The sequence below is a fragment of the Prosopis cineraria genome, unplaced genomic scaffold (genome assembly GCF_029017545.1).
Source record: "Prosopis cineraria cultivar Desert tree isolate PC_DT_omini unplaced genomic scaffold, ASM2901754v1 PC3, whole genome shotgun sequence".
Classification (NCBI taxonomy): domain Eukaryota; kingdom Viridiplantae; phylum Streptophyta; class Magnoliopsida; order Fabales; family Fabaceae; genus Prosopis; species Prosopis cineraria.
The window spans coordinates 574,572-596,185 of NW_026555334.1; the positions used below are offsets into that span (position 1 = coordinate 574,572).

A 21,614-nucleotide genomic window follows, 5' to 3' on the forward strand; every position below is an offset into this window, starting at 1 on the left:
CTCTATAAAAGATCCACGATCCTTGCTTACATGGTTGTGGAGCCTGGGTCTATAACTTAAGAAGAGAAAATAATTTTCATTGGAAAAAATTACTGGAAACATAAGAAAAATATGAATTCACATGATCCACAAGTACCTGATTGTATCTGCTTTGCTCAGGATAATCTTTTGTAAAATAGCCCATCTTTCGACAAGCAATACATTTAAACTTCTTTAGGTCAATTCTCTTTTTGTCACCCTTATTTCCCTTATTCTTAAAATTTTATGATCCTTATTTACCTTATGGCCACTCTTATTACCCTTCTTTTATTGTTTCTTACCCCTTTTGGGCTTAGCATTTAAAGGACCACCTTTCTTAATAAGGTAAGCTTGTCCAGATGACATGTAAGCCTCTAGAAGCTTATCCTTTAGCTCTAGGTGCTTAGCTACATCATTAAAATTGACAATGTTTTCATTGTAGGTTAGGTTAACCTTCACGTCCTTCCAGCTAGTTGGGAGCAATCTGATTACAGCTTGTACCTGCTGCTCATCAAACTAGTCGTGCTTGGCTTCTTTACTTGCATGGATTATATTAGCCATATCCCTAAGGTGTTGCCGCATAAGAGTATTTGGCTTCAGCTTGTAAGTATCAAACTTAATTGTCAGCCTTTTCAGTTTAGTGGTTGAGTTACCCTAAAACTTCTCTTTCAAGGCGACCTATATGGCTTAGATTATGGAATGCTTTTCAAATTCGCACATTAAATTATCAACCATACCAGTTAAAAGTGTTATTTGTGTGATACTATTCTTTCATTTTCATGTTGTGTATGCCACTTTATCTCTCCTATGTTAAGATGAGTTTCCTACCTTAAGCTCAACCATGACTACAATTAGTAGCTCAACTATAACATCTTGAAGAATTTAACCCCTAATTAATTAAGTAAATAAGGTTAATTAAGTAAATTAATATGGTGTGCGGTTATAAAGAGTTTATGGGTGTTTTTTATTGTGATTTTAGCCCTAAAATTAAATACAAAACAAAGTCAGGTCACCCAAACATTAAAAAGTTGAGAAATACAAAGAGGAATGGCTCTATGCTATATGCCATGGCACATCTATGGCATGTTGCGACACTACTGTGATGGGTGCATGGCATGCCATGATACATGGGTCATAAAAGTACAAAGATCCTTTCTTTATAGCACATGTCGTGGCACATGGTATAAGCACCGCAATGCATGATGATGAATCTGCAGAAATAAGAGTGTATCAGAGTTTAAGAAACATAAAAAGAGGGAGAAAAACGAAAAAAACGCAAGGAGCTCATGAAAACCTCTACTAGGGCTTGGGATTTAGGGGAATTAGGAGTATTTTAAAGCTTCCAAACATAAAAAGTAAGACTCCTAAGCTCTTTCCCTCTTTTCCTCTTACATTTTCTTGAATTTAAAAGTTGGGGTTTAGTTGAGAAAGATAATTTTTAGTTTATAAAGGCTATGGGTTCAAACCCATTAACTTAAATAGAGTTAATGAGAAGTGTATAGGTTATTTAAACCTAACATTATGGACCTTTGTGTTTTTAGTAGTTGAGAGCCATAAATGCACGAAAATCTTCCATAAATGAGGTAGATGGAGTAATGTGACTCCATTAATAATTGTTTAAAAGTTCAATAAAGTTAACAAAAGTTAGACAAAGCTAACAAACCCTATAGATATCTTGGTATATGAAGAGATTGAATTTTAGGAGTCTAAAAGTGTTGAACTAAATGATGAAAACTTTTCAAAAAGGGATATTGATTATCAATACTATAGTTGAATGTAAAGTGAGCACATTTGGCACTATTCAGGCTTCATTAAAGCTTTATAAGTGAATAGTTGAGAGGTAAACCTTTAACTTCTTAAAGGGTTGAGATAACTGGAAGAAATCTTTCTTGTGCTTTTGTGTGTTAATTAATTTATTGATTTAAATATTATAATTAAGATGTGTGAAATTATTTAAATACAAGTGTGGCACAAATTATTTGAAAAATCAAATGTCATGAATTATGGAGTTTAATGATATAATTTATGTAGAGTTCTATGAAATAATGTTTGTGGAGTTTAATGATGTGATTGTGTGGAGTTCTATGAAACAATGTTTTTGGATTTCAATATATGTATAATATGTGGAGTTCAATAAATGTTTATAAGTAAAGTTCAATGAGAGGTTGTTTTTGTAGAGTTTAATTATGTATTATGATATGGAGTTCAATGAAGTGTTGTTATGTGTCTAAATGATCATCAAATGTGATGTGAGTAAAATAATAATGTTCACTATGCCTGAATACTGAATATTTCGCATGCTAAGGAATATTTCATTTTATACATTGCAAGATCATAATAGGCAAGAATTTACCTAAGAAGAGGAGCAATGAGTTGAAAATCCACGTGGTAAGGCTTCCAATAGAGCTCAATAGTCTGCTTGGATTTGTTTATACTTATCATCTCACTTATTCGATAAGGGACTATCCCATGTTCTATGGGGGACTCGAACCTAACTAGTTTTTTCACTTGTTTAATGAGAAAGCTAGATTAGGGAGAATGATATCCTACAATGTGAGATTTGGGGTGAATCGTGACTTACAAGTAAGTTAGGCAACCTTAGCCAAGTAGTCCCTCACACATGAATGGCTAAGGTAGTCTCATCTCAAAGACAATCCTAGTGTGCTATAACCCATGATTTTATGTCAGAGGCATAAGGAGGATATAAGAAAGGTATGATCATACACATTATCATATAGTGATAAACAAGACACATGGTTGTTTGCATTATGATCCTCGTGATGAAAATATGTGATCAGTGTTATAATAATATGAAAATGAGATATTGCATTGTTAGTCTATGATTATATGCATGTAATGATCACTACTAGAAAAATTGAATTTAGCGAGGGACCCTCGCTAAATGCCATTTTTCGTAGCTAAATTGCATTTTAGCTACGAATTTTGTCCCTTGCTAAATTCGTAGCTAAAAAAGGGCTCGCTAAATTTAGCGAGAAATTGTATTTTTTTTAGCTACGAATTTAGTGAGGAATTGTATTTTCTCACTAATTAGCAAGGGATTTAGCGAGGGATTTAATCCCTCGCTAAAATTGGCTAGGGACTGAGTCCCTCGCTAATCCCTCACTAAATATGTTTATATTTAAAAATAATTATGCCACATCATCCGCCATGTGTGATGTCAACTTGTGACATGTTATCAACAACCTCATGCTTTATCAACCACCATGTCACCTACCATCTCGTGCCCTATCACCCACTACATGTGCGACAACTCATGACACATCATTGTCTACCTTGCGCCATGTCACTTACTCCTTATCATATCATATATTCATCATGTTTATGTCAAAGCTAAGGTTTGAACCCTTGACCTCATACCTTCCAAGCTTTATGCTCTCCTTCTTTGCCAGTTGAACTGAAAGGCACCTTTAAGCATTATATGATAAATTAAATATATATATTATATTTAACTACATAAATATATCAAATAATATATTATAACAATACACACATATACATATTAAATTTTATTTTTAATTATTAATATGTTAAAAATATTTATATTTTATTTAAATTATTCTTTATATTATATTTTTAATAAAATATTATTTTATTAATGAAAATCAACTTAAAATAAAGAAAATATTAAATAATTTTATTATAAATATTTTAGTTAATTTTTAAATTTAATTATTATTTTTAAATGAAAATAATTAAATGTATAATTAAAAGTCATTGTTAAAAGGTAATTTTTTTGTAGTAATTAGCTAGGGATAGAATTCCTCGCTAAATCCCTCACTAGTTATCTTATTTTAGAGAGGGATTGACAGTCCCTCACTATTTTCCTTGCTAATTCTCTTATTTTAGAGAAGGATTGACAATCCCTCACTAATTTCCTCGCTAATTTTAAGTCAAGCTACGAAATCAACACCCCTTGCTAATTTCCTCGCTAACTTGTGTATTTTAGAGAGGAATAAATCCCTCACTAAATTTTCTCGCTAATTTGCATTTTTCTAGTAGTGGATGTAAAGTGCAAAAATGTGCTTGAACACATTAAATTGACTTATGAATGATGATAATACCCCCTTACATTTAGATTAATTAACATGTATTAGTATGAATTAAATAAATATTGGTTATTGAGTGGTTGTACTCACCCTTTTCTCTTCAATATTATAAGAGCTAGATCACAGGATAAGATCGAGAAAAACAATTCGAGGCATAGGATTATCATCCTATCTATAGGCCATATTTTCATTTTGATTATTATGCGTATAATTATGTGATATTGCCAACTAAGAAAATACATGTTATTGGTTTACTTGCACTATTATATTGTTGAATTGAATTGTGTATTTTGGGCCCTATGATGTATATAAATTGATTATGAAATCTAAAACACGGCTAAAATACTAGTGCAAAGAGAAAATGAGTAAAATTGTGATTATTGTGGAATGATATGATGATTTGTGAACTTAGGGCTCCCTTTTTTATTTTTGTGATTAAATGGTTGAGTATTGAAAATGTATTTAATTTGTTAAATTTTTAATGTGGTATATTGCACAAGTTGATTATGGTTTATTGAGTGTGGTCTAGCTTGTAAGTTAGGCTCTTTGCACTTGAAATGTAAATTTGACACTCAAATTGTGTAATAAGATTGAAAGAAGTAAGTTTTGAAATGGGTGTCCAACTTTTGTTTAAAAAATGTTTTGATTGTAAAATTAGTGCTATTAACTAGAGTTGGGAGAAAGCTCTCTATAGACACCTAGATCACCTCAATCAAACATCAAACAAATTAATGATGTATGTCAGAAATTTGCTCCAGTTGTTGTCAATGACAGCAACAATACTGTCAAAATTGTGTAATGCGTCACAATACATGACATAGAGACAAACGTATTGTAGTGCACATATGCTTTTCTGCACTATTTTTAGTTTTTATGTAAATGTTTGACTTTTTTTAGATTTCCATACTTCTGCATACTATTTAAACTCTAATTTGGTTTTGTAAAAATATTTTGACATATTAAAAAATCTTTGAAAACTTGAGATCATATCTTATAAATTTTACAAACTTGATAATCCTATTTGGATTAAACCCTTGATTATATTAATTTTAGAGTTAATTAAAGATTAGTAAGGAAGGCATTAAATTGACGGCATCATGCTCTTTAAAAATATGTGATACCTTACGGTGTTATATATCTCAATTGTCCCCATTTAACTTGTCACGCCTCAAAATCAGAGGGTAACCGACATGGGATGGGAACTATATCATACATCCCTCAAGCCTTAGATTGAGAAATCTTTTCATTTGTAAAACATTGTTAAATTTATATTGAAAATTATAACATTAAAAAAAATCATTTTAATAAAAGTTTCAATACTTTTGTGAAAATTTCGACAGAACTTTCCTTATACATAGAATCTTTCAAAATTTTACAATACAATAATTTACATAAAAATATGATATCATTTAAGAGCTTGGCTTCTTGCAGCCAGCAAAAAACATATATCAAAATGTAAACCTAGCTATAAGCTACGTGGAGCATCTAACCTTACTTTTAAAATAAAATATCAATTCAAGTATTTACAATAATAATAATAATAATAATGCTAGGCAAAATTCCACTCAAACTAGTTATATACCCTTCAGAGGTTAGCAGTGGGACCAGCGACAACTAATAAATCTGTGACCAAAATAAATTTCCAGTGAATAACGTCTCAACAATAAATAATAGAACATGAATAAAATGAAAAGTTTGAAATAGTTATGTAAGTTAAATAGATAAAATTTTTGTAAAAATTTTATAAACTTCATAATAAAATGGCTTTATAAATTTCAAATAAAATCTCAAATCATTAGACTATCATATTCAAGAAAGCACATAAATGAAATAAATATTTATAAACAATTTACAAAATAAAAACCAATAGAATATGAAACCATCAAACGATTGGATTCATAAATATAGGGACTTATCAGAATAATTAACAAATGTGGACACATAATCCACGAGGGTAACTAACCAAACGCGGCTTATGCCATAAAAACAAACATGGACACTTAGTCCACGAGGGTAAGTAACCAAACGCGGCCAAAGCCACGAAACAAACGTGGACACACAGTTCACGAGGATAACGCTAATCAAACGCGGCTTGAAGCCACGAAACAAACGTGAGTATGATGCTCACGAATAACCATCCCTCCATTCCACATGTGTTGGCCATCGCACTGGGCTAACACCTCCTATAAACACCCTGCTAGCTAGATGTACCATGGCGCGCCAAGGGCTAACGGAATTGCCGTTAGCAACCAGTGTTCCGTATAAAATCCCCTTTTTTTAAAAAACCATTTTCAAACATGCGAGAAAATCATCACTTCCAAGATACAGTTCTCATTCTTAAAATCAAACTCACATGAATACTTTTAAGCATTAAAACTTACCAGAATCAATTTTCATATCCAATGCTCATGCTTGCATTTATTGAATAATCAAAAATTTCAAAGTCGAACTCGCATGAATCATTCTCTGTATCAATCCAATATTTAATAAAATAAAAATCTCATAATTAAAGTCTAAACTTAATTTAATTGACCAAATAACATTTCAAATTTGATAAAGCTAATTTCTCAAAATAAAGTAATGTTAATCAACAAATATCCAATAATCACATTAATGCTATTAAAATGATTTCCAGAAAAATGTAATATTTTAACAAAGGAAATTTTAATTGAAAAGGAGAAAAAAAAATTAGTTGGGACGCTATCTACTTACTTGAAATTTCTCCAGAAGTCAAATTTCTCCTCTCAACTTTAATCAAACTTCTTCTCTTCCAAACACCTTATAAATCATATTAAGATTTTATTCAACTCTTAGCCAATATAATAATTCCATTTCAACAGTCTAATCGATAATCCACTATAATACATTTGAAACTTCAAAACCAAAGCTTTGTTTAAAAGATATTCATCATTAGCAATTTGTCAAGATATTAAATACATCCTTTTCAATCCCCTCATAAAAAGAAATAAAAAAAAACTCTGGCATTTAAATATTTTCTCAACAAACTATCGATCTCCAAGCACTCTAGTAAGCACATATTATTAATTTCATAGTCAAATGTCCTTTGCAACTTTCAAGTCAATTTATAGATTAACAACATCTAAGCTAACTCAACTTTCTACAAGAATCAATGAAATTTCAAAATCAGGTTCAATTCTCCTAACAAGCATTTTAACAAACATCTCATAAGCACTAATCTCCAAGTGTCCTATTTAAGCTCTTCTCTTCCACTTTTATTTTAACAATTACTTCAACACCAGCCATTCCAAACACATTACTCTTATCGTAATCATTTACACAACATCTTGGAAGCACCCACAAATAATTCTTATAATGACATTGTATCAATCTATACAATAGTATTCCATTTAGCCTTGAAACCAACAACCCAACACCATCAAGAAAATGCATTATAATAGCACCATACACCACAACTCATTCATTTAAAATTTTTCTCATGTCTAAATAAATAAATTTCAGGTATTTCTTTCAAGCAAATTTCCATATCCAAGCCTAGAATAATTAAAATTCTCAATTCACATTTCCAATCAGCACCTAACAATAGGAAAATAATTGATTTTATTTTATCAATGTCATCCACATTCCCTAAACTCTCGGCCAAATAGCAGAAAGAAAGAAACCAAAGTTCAGATCTCATACCCTTTCAAGGATGAGCACGCCAAAAGCTAGAGGAAGAAGAGATACAATATGAAACTTATCTAAACATGAGTCTCCACCACCACCTTGCACCCACAGCCAGCAAAATCATAGTATAAGAAGGAAGCAAGATAGAGCCGACTTTGAAAAAAATGATGAGGACCAAAACACTATACAGCTCAACACTCCCTACGGCTGACCGAAAAATTAAGGGGTTCGAAGATTTCAACTTAGCAACCGACAACAATGAAATAAAAGAAGAACAAGAAATCTGCATCATTCACGGATGGCAGAATATTTCTTTTCTCTTTCCTCTCTATTTTTTTTAGTTTACTTCACCGTTCCCATCCAACACTACACGCACATAGCAATAGAAAGAGAGTGAAGTTTCTCACCTTAGGCAGCCGATCACAAACGCACAGGGAAGCGCAGAACAGAATCTACGACTGAAGAGGGGAAGAAGAAGACAGCACAATTCCAACCTCCAACCCACAAAATTAGTTCTCTTACAACCTCAAATCAGCTATTTACTTGCTTCATCATCAACAAACAGAAGAGTGGGGGAAGAAATATGGTCAAGAACAAGAAACAAAGCAGACATGGGCTGGAAAACAGTGAACCAGTAACAGAAAACGCACAGCATCTCAGCTCTCTCATCAGCGATGGCAAAGAGTGAAGGAAGAAGAGAAGAAATTGGAGATGGCAGAGGAACGGAGACCAGATCGCATGAGTTCCAGAACATTCTCTCCCCCCCCTCTGTCAAATCGAGGCGAAAATAAGGAAGGGAAGAAAGAAAAAATAAATCTGATATGGGAAGGGTATATTGGTAATTTCGTAAAACTAAAGTCATAAAAACCAACTCCCTTTTTGTTTCAGCAGATTCAAACTCTGGATCAAGTGGATGGCTTATACATGCACTTCCACTATGCCAACACCCATTGTTGTCAAAATTGTACACTCTAAACAAATTATTATGTGTTTATTTTTATTTTATTTATCTAAGTCATTACATAACTTTTTGCCTTTATTCAGTTTAGTGATAATGTTTTTTATTGCCATTCTTAGTTCTAATAAAAAATAATCCCATATTAATAGTTTTCCATATTAGATCAAGAATAAAATACTTATTAGGAATATACAATGTCTTATATTTGTATCATTCTTTATTAGAGTAATAACAACACTCTTAAGTCAACGATCAAGAGGTTACGTTTATATCTTCCATCACATTAATTTTAATAAAATCACTACCATCTATAAAGAATTTTACAAATATTTTTATAATCACTATGCTTGTTTTTAAATGACTCATCACTTAAGAGCTCCCATTTAAATGAAGTATATATAAAGAAATAAAAATCAATCATCATAAAAAGTAACATGCTTCATACATAATAAATCAAAAGTCTTAAAAAACAAGATAACATGACAAAACACAAAGTCTAAAAAGAACATAAAGATATATTATGTTTTTCGAGGTACAAACCTAAAAAGACAATACTCAATTATATCTTTATATTTATTTACACTTTCATCCTTCTGATAGCTCTATTCCATAGAGAATTTCATAAATATGACTTGTTTTGCTTTTTACATTGCATGAGTTCTTTCCCAAGTTATTTGAAATTTTTTTCCACAACCAAAGCTTCTTCTTCTTTAGTTATGAAGCTTGAATATTTTCTTACGATTAGAGAAATGTGATCTATCTTTTTAATTCATTTAGCATCTCTCTTAGTTATATTTTTTATTACTGAGGGTGTGAAAGGTTGTTCCACAGCTTCATCTTTGTTTTGACATTCTTAGCACTATTTAATTCGTATTTTGGTACTAATATCATGCGCACCTCTTTGGGCCTTTTTAACACATCTTCAAGATTGACATTAGGATTCTCTTCAGGATTAGAATCCTCGCTTTGAGGTTTATACTTCTCCTCCTTTTCAAAGGGTTATAGGTTGGAATACTCACTAAGATGCTCATAATCTAACTCATCTAGATATTTAATGCTAACGGAATAATTTTCTAAGTTATAAGTGCTGATAGAAGCCTCTTGCTTTATATTTTCATTAAAAAATTTAGGAATTTTCAAGTGATTAAACTTATAAAAAATGCACTAAATTGCACAAAAATAAATTTCAATTTTTCCTCAAACATAGGAAAATAGCATATCAAAATGAAGATCTTGAATTTAGAGATTTTTTAAGATAAATTGTGTCTCAATCGAAGCTCTCACGCAGCCTCACGTACCTTCAAAAGTTTATTGGTCAAGAAATTCTATAAAAAAACTAGACAAGCCCTACTCTTGAAGGTGGGGCATGCATGCCACGTGTTATCTTCCCATGTTTTAGTAGCAACACATGGTAGTCCATAGTACTCCATATGTCATCGGCTTTCACTTGGGGGCCTTCACATGCCTGTAGGGCCTTTTTGTGAGCCCCATGTGCCACATATCTCTATCTATTAATTTTTTTAAATTTGATTTTGTTGACTAGGTCGGGTCAAACCCGACCTAAAGAACCTCTAGATTGAGTCCTTTGACTCAATCCAAACCCTTTTTTTGTGAACCCAACTTGCAGGACCATGCTAAATTTTTTTAATAGGAATTAGGCTCATCAACCAAAGCAAAAATTTAATATGCAGTAGGCTCATCAACCTAATTTTGTTTTACTCCAATGACATGTCAAAACAACGTGTTGTTTTGAAGATGATAAAAATGACTCATTTCTATTGTCTTCAAGCTCTAGCCTAGTCCATTTGACTTGGTTCCTCTAACAGGTTAGGTTCGTCGGACTTGAATCTTTTGCAGGTTGTATCTCTTTTGTTTAATCTCCATTTCATGCATTCTTGGTGTCGTTCTTTTTTGTTTTTTTTAAGCTCTATACGTTTATACCATTTTCAAACACCCATTTTTTTTATTTGTTTGCAACTAAAGGTTTTAGCACTGTCTATTGCATATAGAACACATAGGCAGCATGCACGGCCATATATAATTCATATCAACCAATACGCATCTAAACATGTTCATTTGACTAGAATAAGATGAAAAATAGATAGAGGCAAGAACGGAGATGTGAAAAAAAGGATCAAATAGATTTGCACGCATATTGGAATAAGCAAATCATAATATCATCATCATACACAGAAAGTGTAGCCTGGGTGCAAGTATTTCTCTTATACAAATAACAGATTCTAAAGGAGGAAACTTGCTTAAGATGATGTGCCATATGAATTGTCGTATTTGGGAACAGAGTTAAGTGGCCGAAATCGGTTCTTGGTTCTCACAGCAAATACACTCGAGGAAAAATGAAAGGGAGAAAATGTAGAGCTTGAAGGGAGTCTATGTTGTCACTCACTTCAAAAAAAAAAAAATGAATTGATGCTTCCCATATAGCATCTAACCTCCATGCACTTACTCCACATTTTGGATGTGCTTGAAGTGTAAAACTGTTCCCACCAAAAACTTCAAATTGGGAATGGGAATATTTGCATATAAGGGCCCAGATTTATTTCTCTTTTTGGCACAGACTTTTTATTTATTTCTAATAAAACTCACCACACTATTGGGCTTTGTTTTTATCTTTGATCTACCAAGGGTGGACAACCCAATAATACCCTGAAAACCAAGTCCAATCCTTAATATCTAAATTTAAGATTTTTTATTTTATTAATTTACTAATTTTTTCACATGTGATTCTTGCTTTTGCCCTTATTTTCACATCTCCAAACTTCTCATCACCATCCAACCCACAACCCTTCATTATATTATTTGACCATATTTTAAAGATAAAAGCATCCTTAAAATTAAAAGCCCTAATTATTTGTTTATCCATTGCTATCTAGGGGAGTAGGTGATAAATTAAAGTAAAATGAGGAAAAGTGTCATAGTGCTGTCTAGAATGTAGTTGGTAGATCTAATGAGCTAGGTTGATTATAACTTTTGCTATCAAGAAAAATATGTAATTATTAGAAGGAGAAATATAACTTTAAGTTTATGTACTTTGCTCGCATTTTACTATTAGTTTATATATTTTTTTAGTGTTTTTAGTCTCCGTGCTTTTATTTGTCATTATTTGAGGTCCTTTCATGAATAAAGTATAGAGACCTTGGAGGGATCTAAAACAATAAAAAATAAAAGTATAAGGACCAAAAACAAAAAAATATAGGAACCACTCGCAAAACACGAGTAAAATACATGGATATAAAGTTATATTTTTTCTTATTAAAACAATTTAAACTAATAAAAAGTAACTTTTCTAAAAATTTATTTACTTGCAAGACTTAATTAACATGCGTGTGTGGCACCCTTCCAAGCCACTAATGTCAAGGAGCACGAAAATTACTCAACCATGATGTGAGAACGGATTTTTATGCCTCAATAGGCTAGCGAATTCTCAAGGGCATTCCTGTATTTTCATCTCTGAGTTCTCTTTCAAAGGAAGGATATTTCCGTTTTTGGATTGTTTACATTAATTAGTTACAATATAGAAACTCTAGGCCCAGGCATATATATGTTTGTATATAGTGTTGGTTAAGTGACATATGTAGCATATTATTACTATGACAGTATATATACGTATATATAAAGAGTTTCAAGTAAATATAACGAAAAATTGGAGAAGAATTAACACCACCACCATGTTGAGAAAGAAATTTCCTCATTAACTCAAGACTCATACCACATGAAGAGTACATTTAAATACAAGAGAATGAAAATCACTCACTTTTCTAGTAAAGCATGTGTTTACTAGGGCGAAAAAGATTCCTAGAAAAGTAGGTCAAATAAACTATATCAGCCCAGAGTGGGAAAAGCAGAAACGCAAATAAGGGTACAGGTATAAAAGCAAGTGCAGAAATGAAGTCAGGAACCCACTTTAAACCATGATAATACATGATGAAAAAGGCACTGCTAAATGCTATCATCATGCTTATTATGGAGATGAACAAAGCAACCAATCCAGATATCAGCTTTAAGGGTAATGATTTGTGAAAATCATTTTCTGCATAACGTGAAATGAGGATGGACAAGAAAATAAGTATAGAAGCTGAGGATGAGATCATTGCAGTTGCATCAGATATGGCAAATATCAAGAATGATGGTTTCTGCAAGTAATTAGGGTTTCCTGAACTATCATTGATACCGCCCGGTATGCTGAATGCAGCTGTAAACACTCCAGTAGTAATAAGAGTGGAAACAAGCATGCATTGTTCTGCTGTTTTCTTCATCCATTCTTCAGCTTTGCCCAATAAATTTCCATGTTCCTGTGTGAATAATTGGCGAGGAGTCAAGCCTTTAGCATTCTTCTTCTCTATTAGTGATGGTAGCATTATCTTCTTCACCTCCTACCATATTGTCAAAGGATATATGTATGTTGTCAATATCAATATAAAATGTATAAAACTTATAACAAGCTACACAATTCACAACAGGCCATCCTTATAATAATAGATTAAATGTTTTTTTTATACCAATAAAATACCTCAAACCATAATAACTCAAAGGTCATTTGAAAAGCTGCTCCTGAGACCAAGTTTAATCGATGTGGCGGTGCTAATTTTGCAGCCATATGCAATAAGTTGCTTTTATCTTCTTCATCCTCAAAACACACTATGAAATCTTTGATGGGGCCGATATCATGGATGAGATTGAAGATATCAGCATAACGATACAAAACTGCAGCGTGAATTATGCTTCGATTTCTTTCATCAACTTCCCATATCAAGTCAGGATATGAGCTTATAAGCTCAGCGAGAAACTCAAAATTCCCAACTTCTACAGCATTAAATGTTACTTGTGAAGGTACTCTTATATTATCCATAATCATACTATCATCTTTCTTAAGGAATATACTCCACAAGTGTTTTACAAGTTCAAGTTGCTGAGTTTGCCTCAAACCTGGTAACATATGATTTGACAATCAAGATACCAAAAAAATTCAAAAACTTAAATAAAAAAATTTCATGTCTAATTGCATGTCACCACTCATTTTTGTGATCACGGACACTTACAGGACTTCATAAGCCGCTTTCGATATCTCTGACTTTTGCAACTAGAACCTAAAGGCTTTCGAGCCAATATATGCAAGACTGTCTCATTGTTTGATGCATCCCTCTCAAAAGCTAGTTCTGGGTTCTCCTCTAGCACCTTCAAGGCCAAATCTGCCCAAATTTAACACAACATATGCATCACACTTCAAATCTCACACTTGTCATTTTCAATAGTCTCATGCTCTGTGTATGTGATATTCTTACCATAGATTCCACTGTTGACACAAAGGAAGAGAAGTACGATCCAATCAATATATTCAAAAACTTGAATAGCTTTATTGCAGTACAGATACCATGCCATTTGACTTTGTCCCTGTAAAGCAGCCATGTGAAGAGGAGTGGTTCCTTGACCACCTCTTATTGTTGGCAAGCTCTCATTTCTTCTCTGCATGATCTCAACAATCTGCAAATTCCCAGTTGCTGCAGCGATGCAAAACGCAGTGTTCTCATTCACGTCTTGCAATTCCAAGTCTTGTGGATGCATTATCTTCACCAGCTCCTCCACAAAGTGAACATGGTTCTTTCCGGTGGCCACGTGGAGGATCGTCGCCCATCCCTTGGTTATGGCAGCACGAACGAGACTCCTGTCTTGATCTAAGATGTGCTTTGCTGCTTTCCAATCACCTTTCAAAGCTGCTTTGTGGAGGGGAACGCATAGCTTTTGGTATTTGGTTCTTCGCTCTTCTGAAACAAGTTTGGTATAAACATCGTGACATAGTTTGTAATATATATGAGAGATTTTATATATGGAGAGAGAGAGAGAGAGAGAGAGAGAGAGAGAGAGAGGGACAGAGAAAATACGTGTATCATCCACAAGATGAAGGAGAGGCCTCCTAAACTGACCCGAAGCGACTCTCCCAAGCTGTTGTGCGACTGGTGAAGTCAGGGAACTGTCATCTGCTACTGCCATTTCTCTGTGAATCAAACACAATATGGGTTCAATAATTAGTTTGCTTTCAATATATACGAGTCTTATGGATTTATTCTAAATTATAAATTAAAATTGCTATAAATAAAGCATTTTAAAATTCATAAGGTTTAAATTTATTTATTAAAATAAAAACATTTTAAAAATAAAAATATTTAAAAATAATAATATTTTCAGGATAAAGGATGTTCCATTAAAATAATTTTAGCAATGAGCAATATTTAAATCTAATTTCAACTAACATGTTTGTGTGGGGTTGTGTATTGAATATATATTTAATTAACATATACACGTATGCTCCGTGTGATGCATGACGTAAGCAGGCAGCCTCAAGCTGATGTAATGTAATAGAAAAAGCTTTCGGCGTGCTCTATAAATTAATATCTTTTTTTTTTGCCAACTATAAAATTAATATCTAATTTAAAAGAATATATATAATATTTATATTTATAGCAAATGGAATAAACTATTTAAAAAGGAAATACTCCTTCCACTCCCTGGTCAGATTTATTATCCCTAAATAAAAACAAGTATTAAATGACATTACATTATTACCTTATAATTTAAATAATTATTTAATATTAAAGAAACCATATGTGTATAAGAGAGGAAAAATATGCAAATGATTTAAATTCAAAGTTCAAGAGAAGAGGAGAAATTAACGAGCCAGTGCTGTCCACACATACTGATTTAGATACTGAAGAGAAGAGAAGAGAGAAGAGGATCCAAATCTAAGGAATAGTTTGCATGCGGATGCGGTGATGTGTGGTCAAGCAAAAGCAAACAGAACTTGTTTCTGTCTCTGATTATGATTCAACCTCCAGCAAGCCCGCCATCTTCCCAACAGATTCTATAAACAAACACAGATTCAAACGTCAAAATTCAAAACCAAACCACCTCTCTCTCTCTCTCTCTCTCTCTCTCACACAAATAACAGTAGATCCAGATGTATAAACTCTCAAGTTTGAAAGCGAGCAGTAATTGGAGAGGAATATAAAAGCTGCTTCAGAAAAGCAAAAGAGTAGTTTTCTCTACCTTTCACCTTCTCCTAACTGGACTCAGTTATAGCAACAGTAACAAGAAAGAAGCAAAATTTCCCGAAAGGGGGTGGGGGAGAGATTGAGAGAGAGATTTGGTTAGATTGCATGAAAGTAGAAGGCGTGTAGGTGGTGGATCTGAAGGCCGTCGGGATTAACTCTAACAGTCATAAGAGAGTCGAATCAAATATAAGAACTTATCAGCAGAGCAATCACCAACAGCCCCTCCCCACTCGGTCGAGCCAGTCGCAAATTATTACACTATTAGTACGGCCTCAATCATTCCGCTATATTCATATTAACTAGTAAAAATACAATTATCATTCTCTATAATTTCATAATTTCATCCAATTTTATTTTTAATTTTTATAATTTTTTTAGTTTGTATAGCTTCAGAAAGATTTAATATCTCTTTATTTTTTAAATTTCTGTAATTTTAAATTTTTAAGTATTTTTAATACCTATAAAACTAAAAATACTAGAAAAACTAAAAATAAAATATGATGAACTATATGACTGGAAGACACTGAAAAAAAAGTACAAATTATGCTTATAAAGAATCATTTTTAAACTTTAAAAGAAGACACAGATAAGTTCTGAGTAAAACTTTCTGGAAAATATTCTCTTACATTAAAAATATAAGTATTTGTTTAAATTAATTTTGACCTAAATATTTGTAAAAAAATTATTTTTACTTCTTCTATTTATTAATTTCAACATCTCTTCGTTGTCCATTTTTTCCTCGGTACATTTTCATTATTTTTATATGCATGTTAACCTCTCTTGCTACATATGTTGTTTTAAATTCAAAGAGACAATATGGATAACTCGTTTCATTAAGAAAACATTCTTTGCTTCAAGTTTATATGTTGGAACCTAATCATCGATTAATAGAACAATAACAAACATATAAGTGAGTGGATATTCCCAGTTCTCTCTGAAGAAGAAAACTTGAGTTTCGACTTTTGACCATATATAGTTATATATTATGGCAGTTTTGTAATAAAAAATTAATAAATATATGTACTAAAATTAAATCCTTCAATAAACAGTTGAAGACATGGACGGGTCAGATGCGTAGAAGCTGCAGCACAAAACAAAGAGGGTGGCGCTTGCTTTCACTCCCTCCACTTAACTGGTTGAATCGTCATTTTATACTCATCTAGACTATAATATATGACATTAATTAATTATTTTACTATTATTATTAAAATCTTAATTTAAAAAAATTATATCTTTTCAATTATATTTTCATTACATATTCTATATAAGTGCCTTGATAATTACAATTGAAATTCTAATGTATCATTTTTTGTAAAAAAAAATTACTAAATAAAATAAGGGTCTATTTTGGAAAAAATAATTATAAAAATCAGCCAATATCTTATATTTTTTTTGTTATGCAAAATTTCTAGAAAATATTCCTTGTTGTCGTTCAGAAGCAATATAGTGTTTGGAGGATGTGATATTTCAACCATATTCTATGATAACCCTCATGCCTCTATTCTATAAGAAAATAAACACAGTGATGAAAAATTAGACGTCTATCTTATAGTCATGCAGTAGAGCATCTTTTTTTTTTAAAGAAAAGTAGGTTGTATATTTTATTTATTAATAATTATAAAAATAATTAAAAGGGGAATTAGAGAACCTTGGCAAGTATCCCAACCTCATTCCCACGGCACTATTTTAAATAATATCTTTTAATATATATATATATATATATATATAGCAAGAAAAAAGAACTCAGGCTCAATAATCGTATATTGACAGTATGGTATTTTATCATTCTCATAGGTATTTAAAGCAAAGGAAAATAAAATTAAACAACACATACAATTAATGGAAGCATACAGTGAGTGACATGGATCGGACATTGCCTCGAATCGTTGGATTCCTATAGGAAATGATGTGAGTCAAGCATATGACACATGTGAGATTCAAGAAAGGAGGAATTCATGATCCAAAAGTAAGTGTGAGAATCTTTGACTGAGTAAACTCTCACAATTAAAAAGTTTGGGCCAATTCAATCGCATGAGCCAATGCTATTCATATTAGTAGGCCATATATTCAATTAGAGATAACATGAAAATGTAAGGAGGTACATTGATCATGTTTGACATAAATTGTATTGTTGCATGCTTGAGTGATTTGATTGATGATTTCAAATATGCCAACTTTGTTTGCTCATAGATCATACCTCTTGTATGTGCTAGAATTTGGTTATTTAGTTACTAAAGTTTTTATCTCACCTCATAGTTTAACATTGTATATTGGATGATCCATGTAGGACGGGAAGGTGAACCCTCCGAAGCTAGAGACACTTGACTTGATATTATAATGTCTCTAGTTAGTTATGAGTGTAATTAAGTCATATGTGACAACTAGGATTTGATTATTCATTTGCATTTTGGTAAATACATATGTATTATCATATTGGGTCTTGGCCATTGTGGGGATTATTCTCAAGTTTGGATATTTGTTGGGGCCAAGATGTTCATGCAATTGTATTATAATGTTTAATACGTGATTTGTAATCTTTGAAAGCTAAGGTTATGAGTAGAATTATCACGAAATCAGGTGTCTTCACCCTCTTTATGGATTGGGCAATTGGGGGTCATTTTGATATATATGATGTTTTCAAAATGTTTGAAATGATGCATTGACATTGTCTACTGAATGTGATTCAAAACTCAATTGGGAAAAATGGCTTGTTAGTAGAGATTTGGACACTAAATTCATATCTGAAAGTAGAGAAGTACGTGAAATGGCCCTAAGTGCCCAAATTATTTGTATGATATTGGATTGAAGTGAAACCAAAGTTATTAGCTAGTTTATGAAATTTTATACATATGAGTGCTTAAATTACTTGAATCAAACATCAGAGTAAAAAGTTGTGCATGGTGTAAGTTTAATCTAGAGTTTTGTCATAACACTTGCTATCACACATGCACCACGATAGATTGCAAGTTAGCCTTAACACATGACATTATGAGTGTCAGCAGCAGTGTATGGCAACATTGGCCGTGACAAATCTTCTATGTAACAAATGTCACGACGCATTGTACATTAGCCATAGTGGATTGTGTCTATTTAACTCCATTTTGACTTGTTTTTAACTCCAGATGATTTCCATACTTCCCAATTATCTAGTACTCTGATTTATAAGTGTTTAAATGACATTTTAAATTGGTTTTGAGTTGAATGACTTTGAGATCCCATTGTCTTAGTGATTTTCCTCTTGTGAAGTCAATTTGAATCCTTTCTACTATAATAGACCTTTAAACATAAATTTAGATTTTAATCACACTAATCATCATTAATTATTATCCAACTAGTTTAGGGGTTCAGACTTGACTACCCCATTGCTATAATTATCATTAAAACTACCTAAATAATACTTAGTTATCCTCAAAACACCCTCAGAATATTCGAACCTATATGCTACGCGTCATCGAAAATGAAACCCTAACACTAACCATTACTTAAACTAGCTAAAAGAAGATATTAGAGTGTAGAAGAGAGATCAAGAAGGGTTATCTTAGTGATTGGAGGTTGAAAAACATGTACAATAATTGCTTTTGATGAAACCCTAGCAGAGCCAACAAATTTCGCTCATCACCCTTCTATTTCTCTTTCCCTAGTTCAATTTTTTAAGAAAAAAATAAAAGATGAAATCGCACCATGCGTTATGGTAGATGTGTTGTGCATCGTGGCACATGGTACATTTGCGAACTGCACGCTTAAGCCTAATAATTTGAACCCAAATCGAACTCAAACCCATTTTGAACCTCAAAGAACCCTTATATATGATCTTGGGCCCAATTTCAATCATAACCAAGTGCTTACAATAATTAATCAACCCAATAAACATCAATTATAATTAATTCTAACAATAATTGTATTTTAAACCCTCAATTTAAAAATTAAGATGTTATAAGGGCACTTTCCCATCCTCAACAATATGTAGGTTTGTATATAATTATATTGTTTTTAAAATTCCAATATGGATAAATCATTTTGTTAAAAAAAATATTCTTAGCTTCAATTTTATATTTCGCAACCAAATCATCAATTAATATAACAATAATAAATATATACTTCCCCTGATCCTATTTATAGGTCATTTCCAGCATGTTTCATTAAATTGAAGAAAATATTAAATCTCATTCACTACGTTTTAGAATTTAGAGTTAAGGGGAAAAAAGCGTAAGAATAATGTTAAATTTTTATAATTTTTTATAAATTTACTGTCTAGATATACTCTAGATAATGCATATTTAATATTAAAAATTTATATGATTTTTTATAAATTTTTAATATTAAATTGGAATCATTTGTATTGAATCTAAATTATTTAGACTAGTGAACAGATTTATTAAATTATTTTATAAATTTGGATCATCTATATTAAACCTGAAATGTCTACACTAGTGATTAGATTTATTAATTTTTTTATAAATTTAAATCATTTATATTAAACTGAAAGTATTCAGATTGGTTATTAGCTTTTGAAATTTTTTTAAAAAGTATAAAAGAAAAAAGAATAAATCTGGACCCAGATTTTCTTCCCAAACGCAGCGGAGGTACAAAGAGGCAGAGGAGGCAAGCCAAGTTCAGCTTTCGGTGGCTTCAACTGCCATGGCAAAGTGAGAAAAAAATAATATGGGCTTGTTTCTGTAGATAGAAAAGAAAAAATTATGTCCAGAGGTGAGGAAAAAATGCTTGCTGATTTGATTCCAGCGCTTCTGGTCCCATATAATGGGGAAAGATATTTTATTTGTCATCCACGGTCAAGATTTCTTCAAGAAACTAATGGCTTAAATTGCTTTCCTCAAAAGTACGTCGTTCCATGAAATAAAAATTTCAACTGTTGGATCACATGAGATAAAATGGACGGTGGAGATCTGCATCAAGTCACGGAGGCACCAGCCAGGAGAACAGAGACAAATCAGGTGGTGGGGTCTGCTTTCACTCTCTCCACTTAATTGGTTGAATTTTGTCCTTTTAAATGTTATTTGGAGGATGCGATATTTCAACCTTCTATGCCCTCCCTCTGTATAATGCCTCATTTTTATTCTCAATGATGAAAAATTACACATTGGAGCCTTATATAGTCATCCAATGAAGCATCTTTTATTTTTTTTTTTTAAGTTGTTATAGAGCAGAAATGAGATCTCTTAGAGTTAATGAGGACCAAACAATTGCACAATTACATCACCACAAGATTTTGGGATATTTCCTTTATTTTTTTTTTTATATAGCCATCCACGTGTAAGATTCAAACATCGATGAACTTAATTAGAGGTAGCTTTTTAAAAAATATTTTTTTATTTATATGAATTCAAACTCAATACCTCATATTTAATCAGATAAAACACGTTCCTGCACTAAAATCAACACTTGTCCAGCTTTCCTGTTATCTAGTTTTCTTGCCAGAAGAAAAAGTTACATGAAATATATGTGTGTGTGTCTGTGTGTCTGTGTGTGTGCGCGCCGGTACAAAGAAGAATTAACTCGAAACATTAATCAATGAATAAAGATAATAACTTATTGATGTGTGTGTGTTTAATTGGAAATCATTGTATTGAATCACTCTCACAAGTATTTAAAATTCATCTAAAAGATAAAGTAAACGTTTAGGCTCCGTTTGGTTGGGGGGAGGGGAAGAGGCGCCGGGCTCCTCTTCCCTCCCCTCATTTGGTTAGGAGGAGGGGAGCCCCTCTCCTCCCCTCCCCTCCTTTGGTTAGGAAGAGGGGAGAAGAAATTTTTAAAATTTTTCCTCCTCTCCCCTCCAAAACCTCCCCTCTAAATTGGGGGGGAGCTCCCCTCCCCTCCCCTCCCCTCCCTTCCCTCCTCTCCCCT

At 32.3% G+C, this 21,614-nt stretch overlaps 1 protein-coding gene and 1 long non-coding RNA gene across 4 annotated transcripts; both read right to left on the minus strand.

Moving 5' to 3' along the window:
- Positions 1-968: 968 nt before the first annotated feature.
- LOC129307211 (uncharacterized) lies at positions 969-8,501 on the minus strand. Of its 2 annotated transcripts, none has more exons than XR_008592317.1 (5): positions 8,138-8,501; positions 7,746-7,828; positions 6,798-6,863; positions 6,467-6,551; positions 969-1,229 (listed from the first exon to the last, which is right to left on the minus strand). It is a non-coding gene; the product is annotated as an uncharacterized LOC129307211 (long non-coding RNA). The 2 variants fall into 2 exon arrangements; XR_008592316.1 differs by lacking the exon at positions 969-1,229 and adding an exon at positions 5,726-6,356.
- Positions 8,502-12,375: 3,874 nt separating this feature from the next.
- LOC129306611 (uncharacterized) lies at positions 12,376-15,990 on the minus strand. Of its 2 annotated transcripts, none has more exons than XM_054947287.1 (7): positions 15,755-15,990; positions 15,399-15,562; positions 14,586-14,698; positions 13,989-14,468; positions 13,746-13,895; positions 13,217-13,632; positions 12,376-13,079 (listed from the first exon to the last, which is right to left on the minus strand). In XM_054947287.1, the coding sequence occupies exons 3-7, from the start codon at positions 14,692-14,694 to the stop codon at positions 12,465-12,467; spliced, it is 1,770 nt and encodes a 589-aa protein (XP_054803262.1). In that variant the 5' UTR covers positions 14,695-14,698; positions 15,399-15,562; positions 15,755-15,990; the 3' UTR covers positions 12,376-12,464. The 2 variants fall into 2 exon arrangements, with proteins under 2 accessions (XP_054803262.1, XP_054803261.1); XM_054947286.1 differs by having other exon boundaries at positions 15,748-15,990.
- Between the last annotated feature and the right edge of the window lie 5,624 nt (positions 15,991-21,614).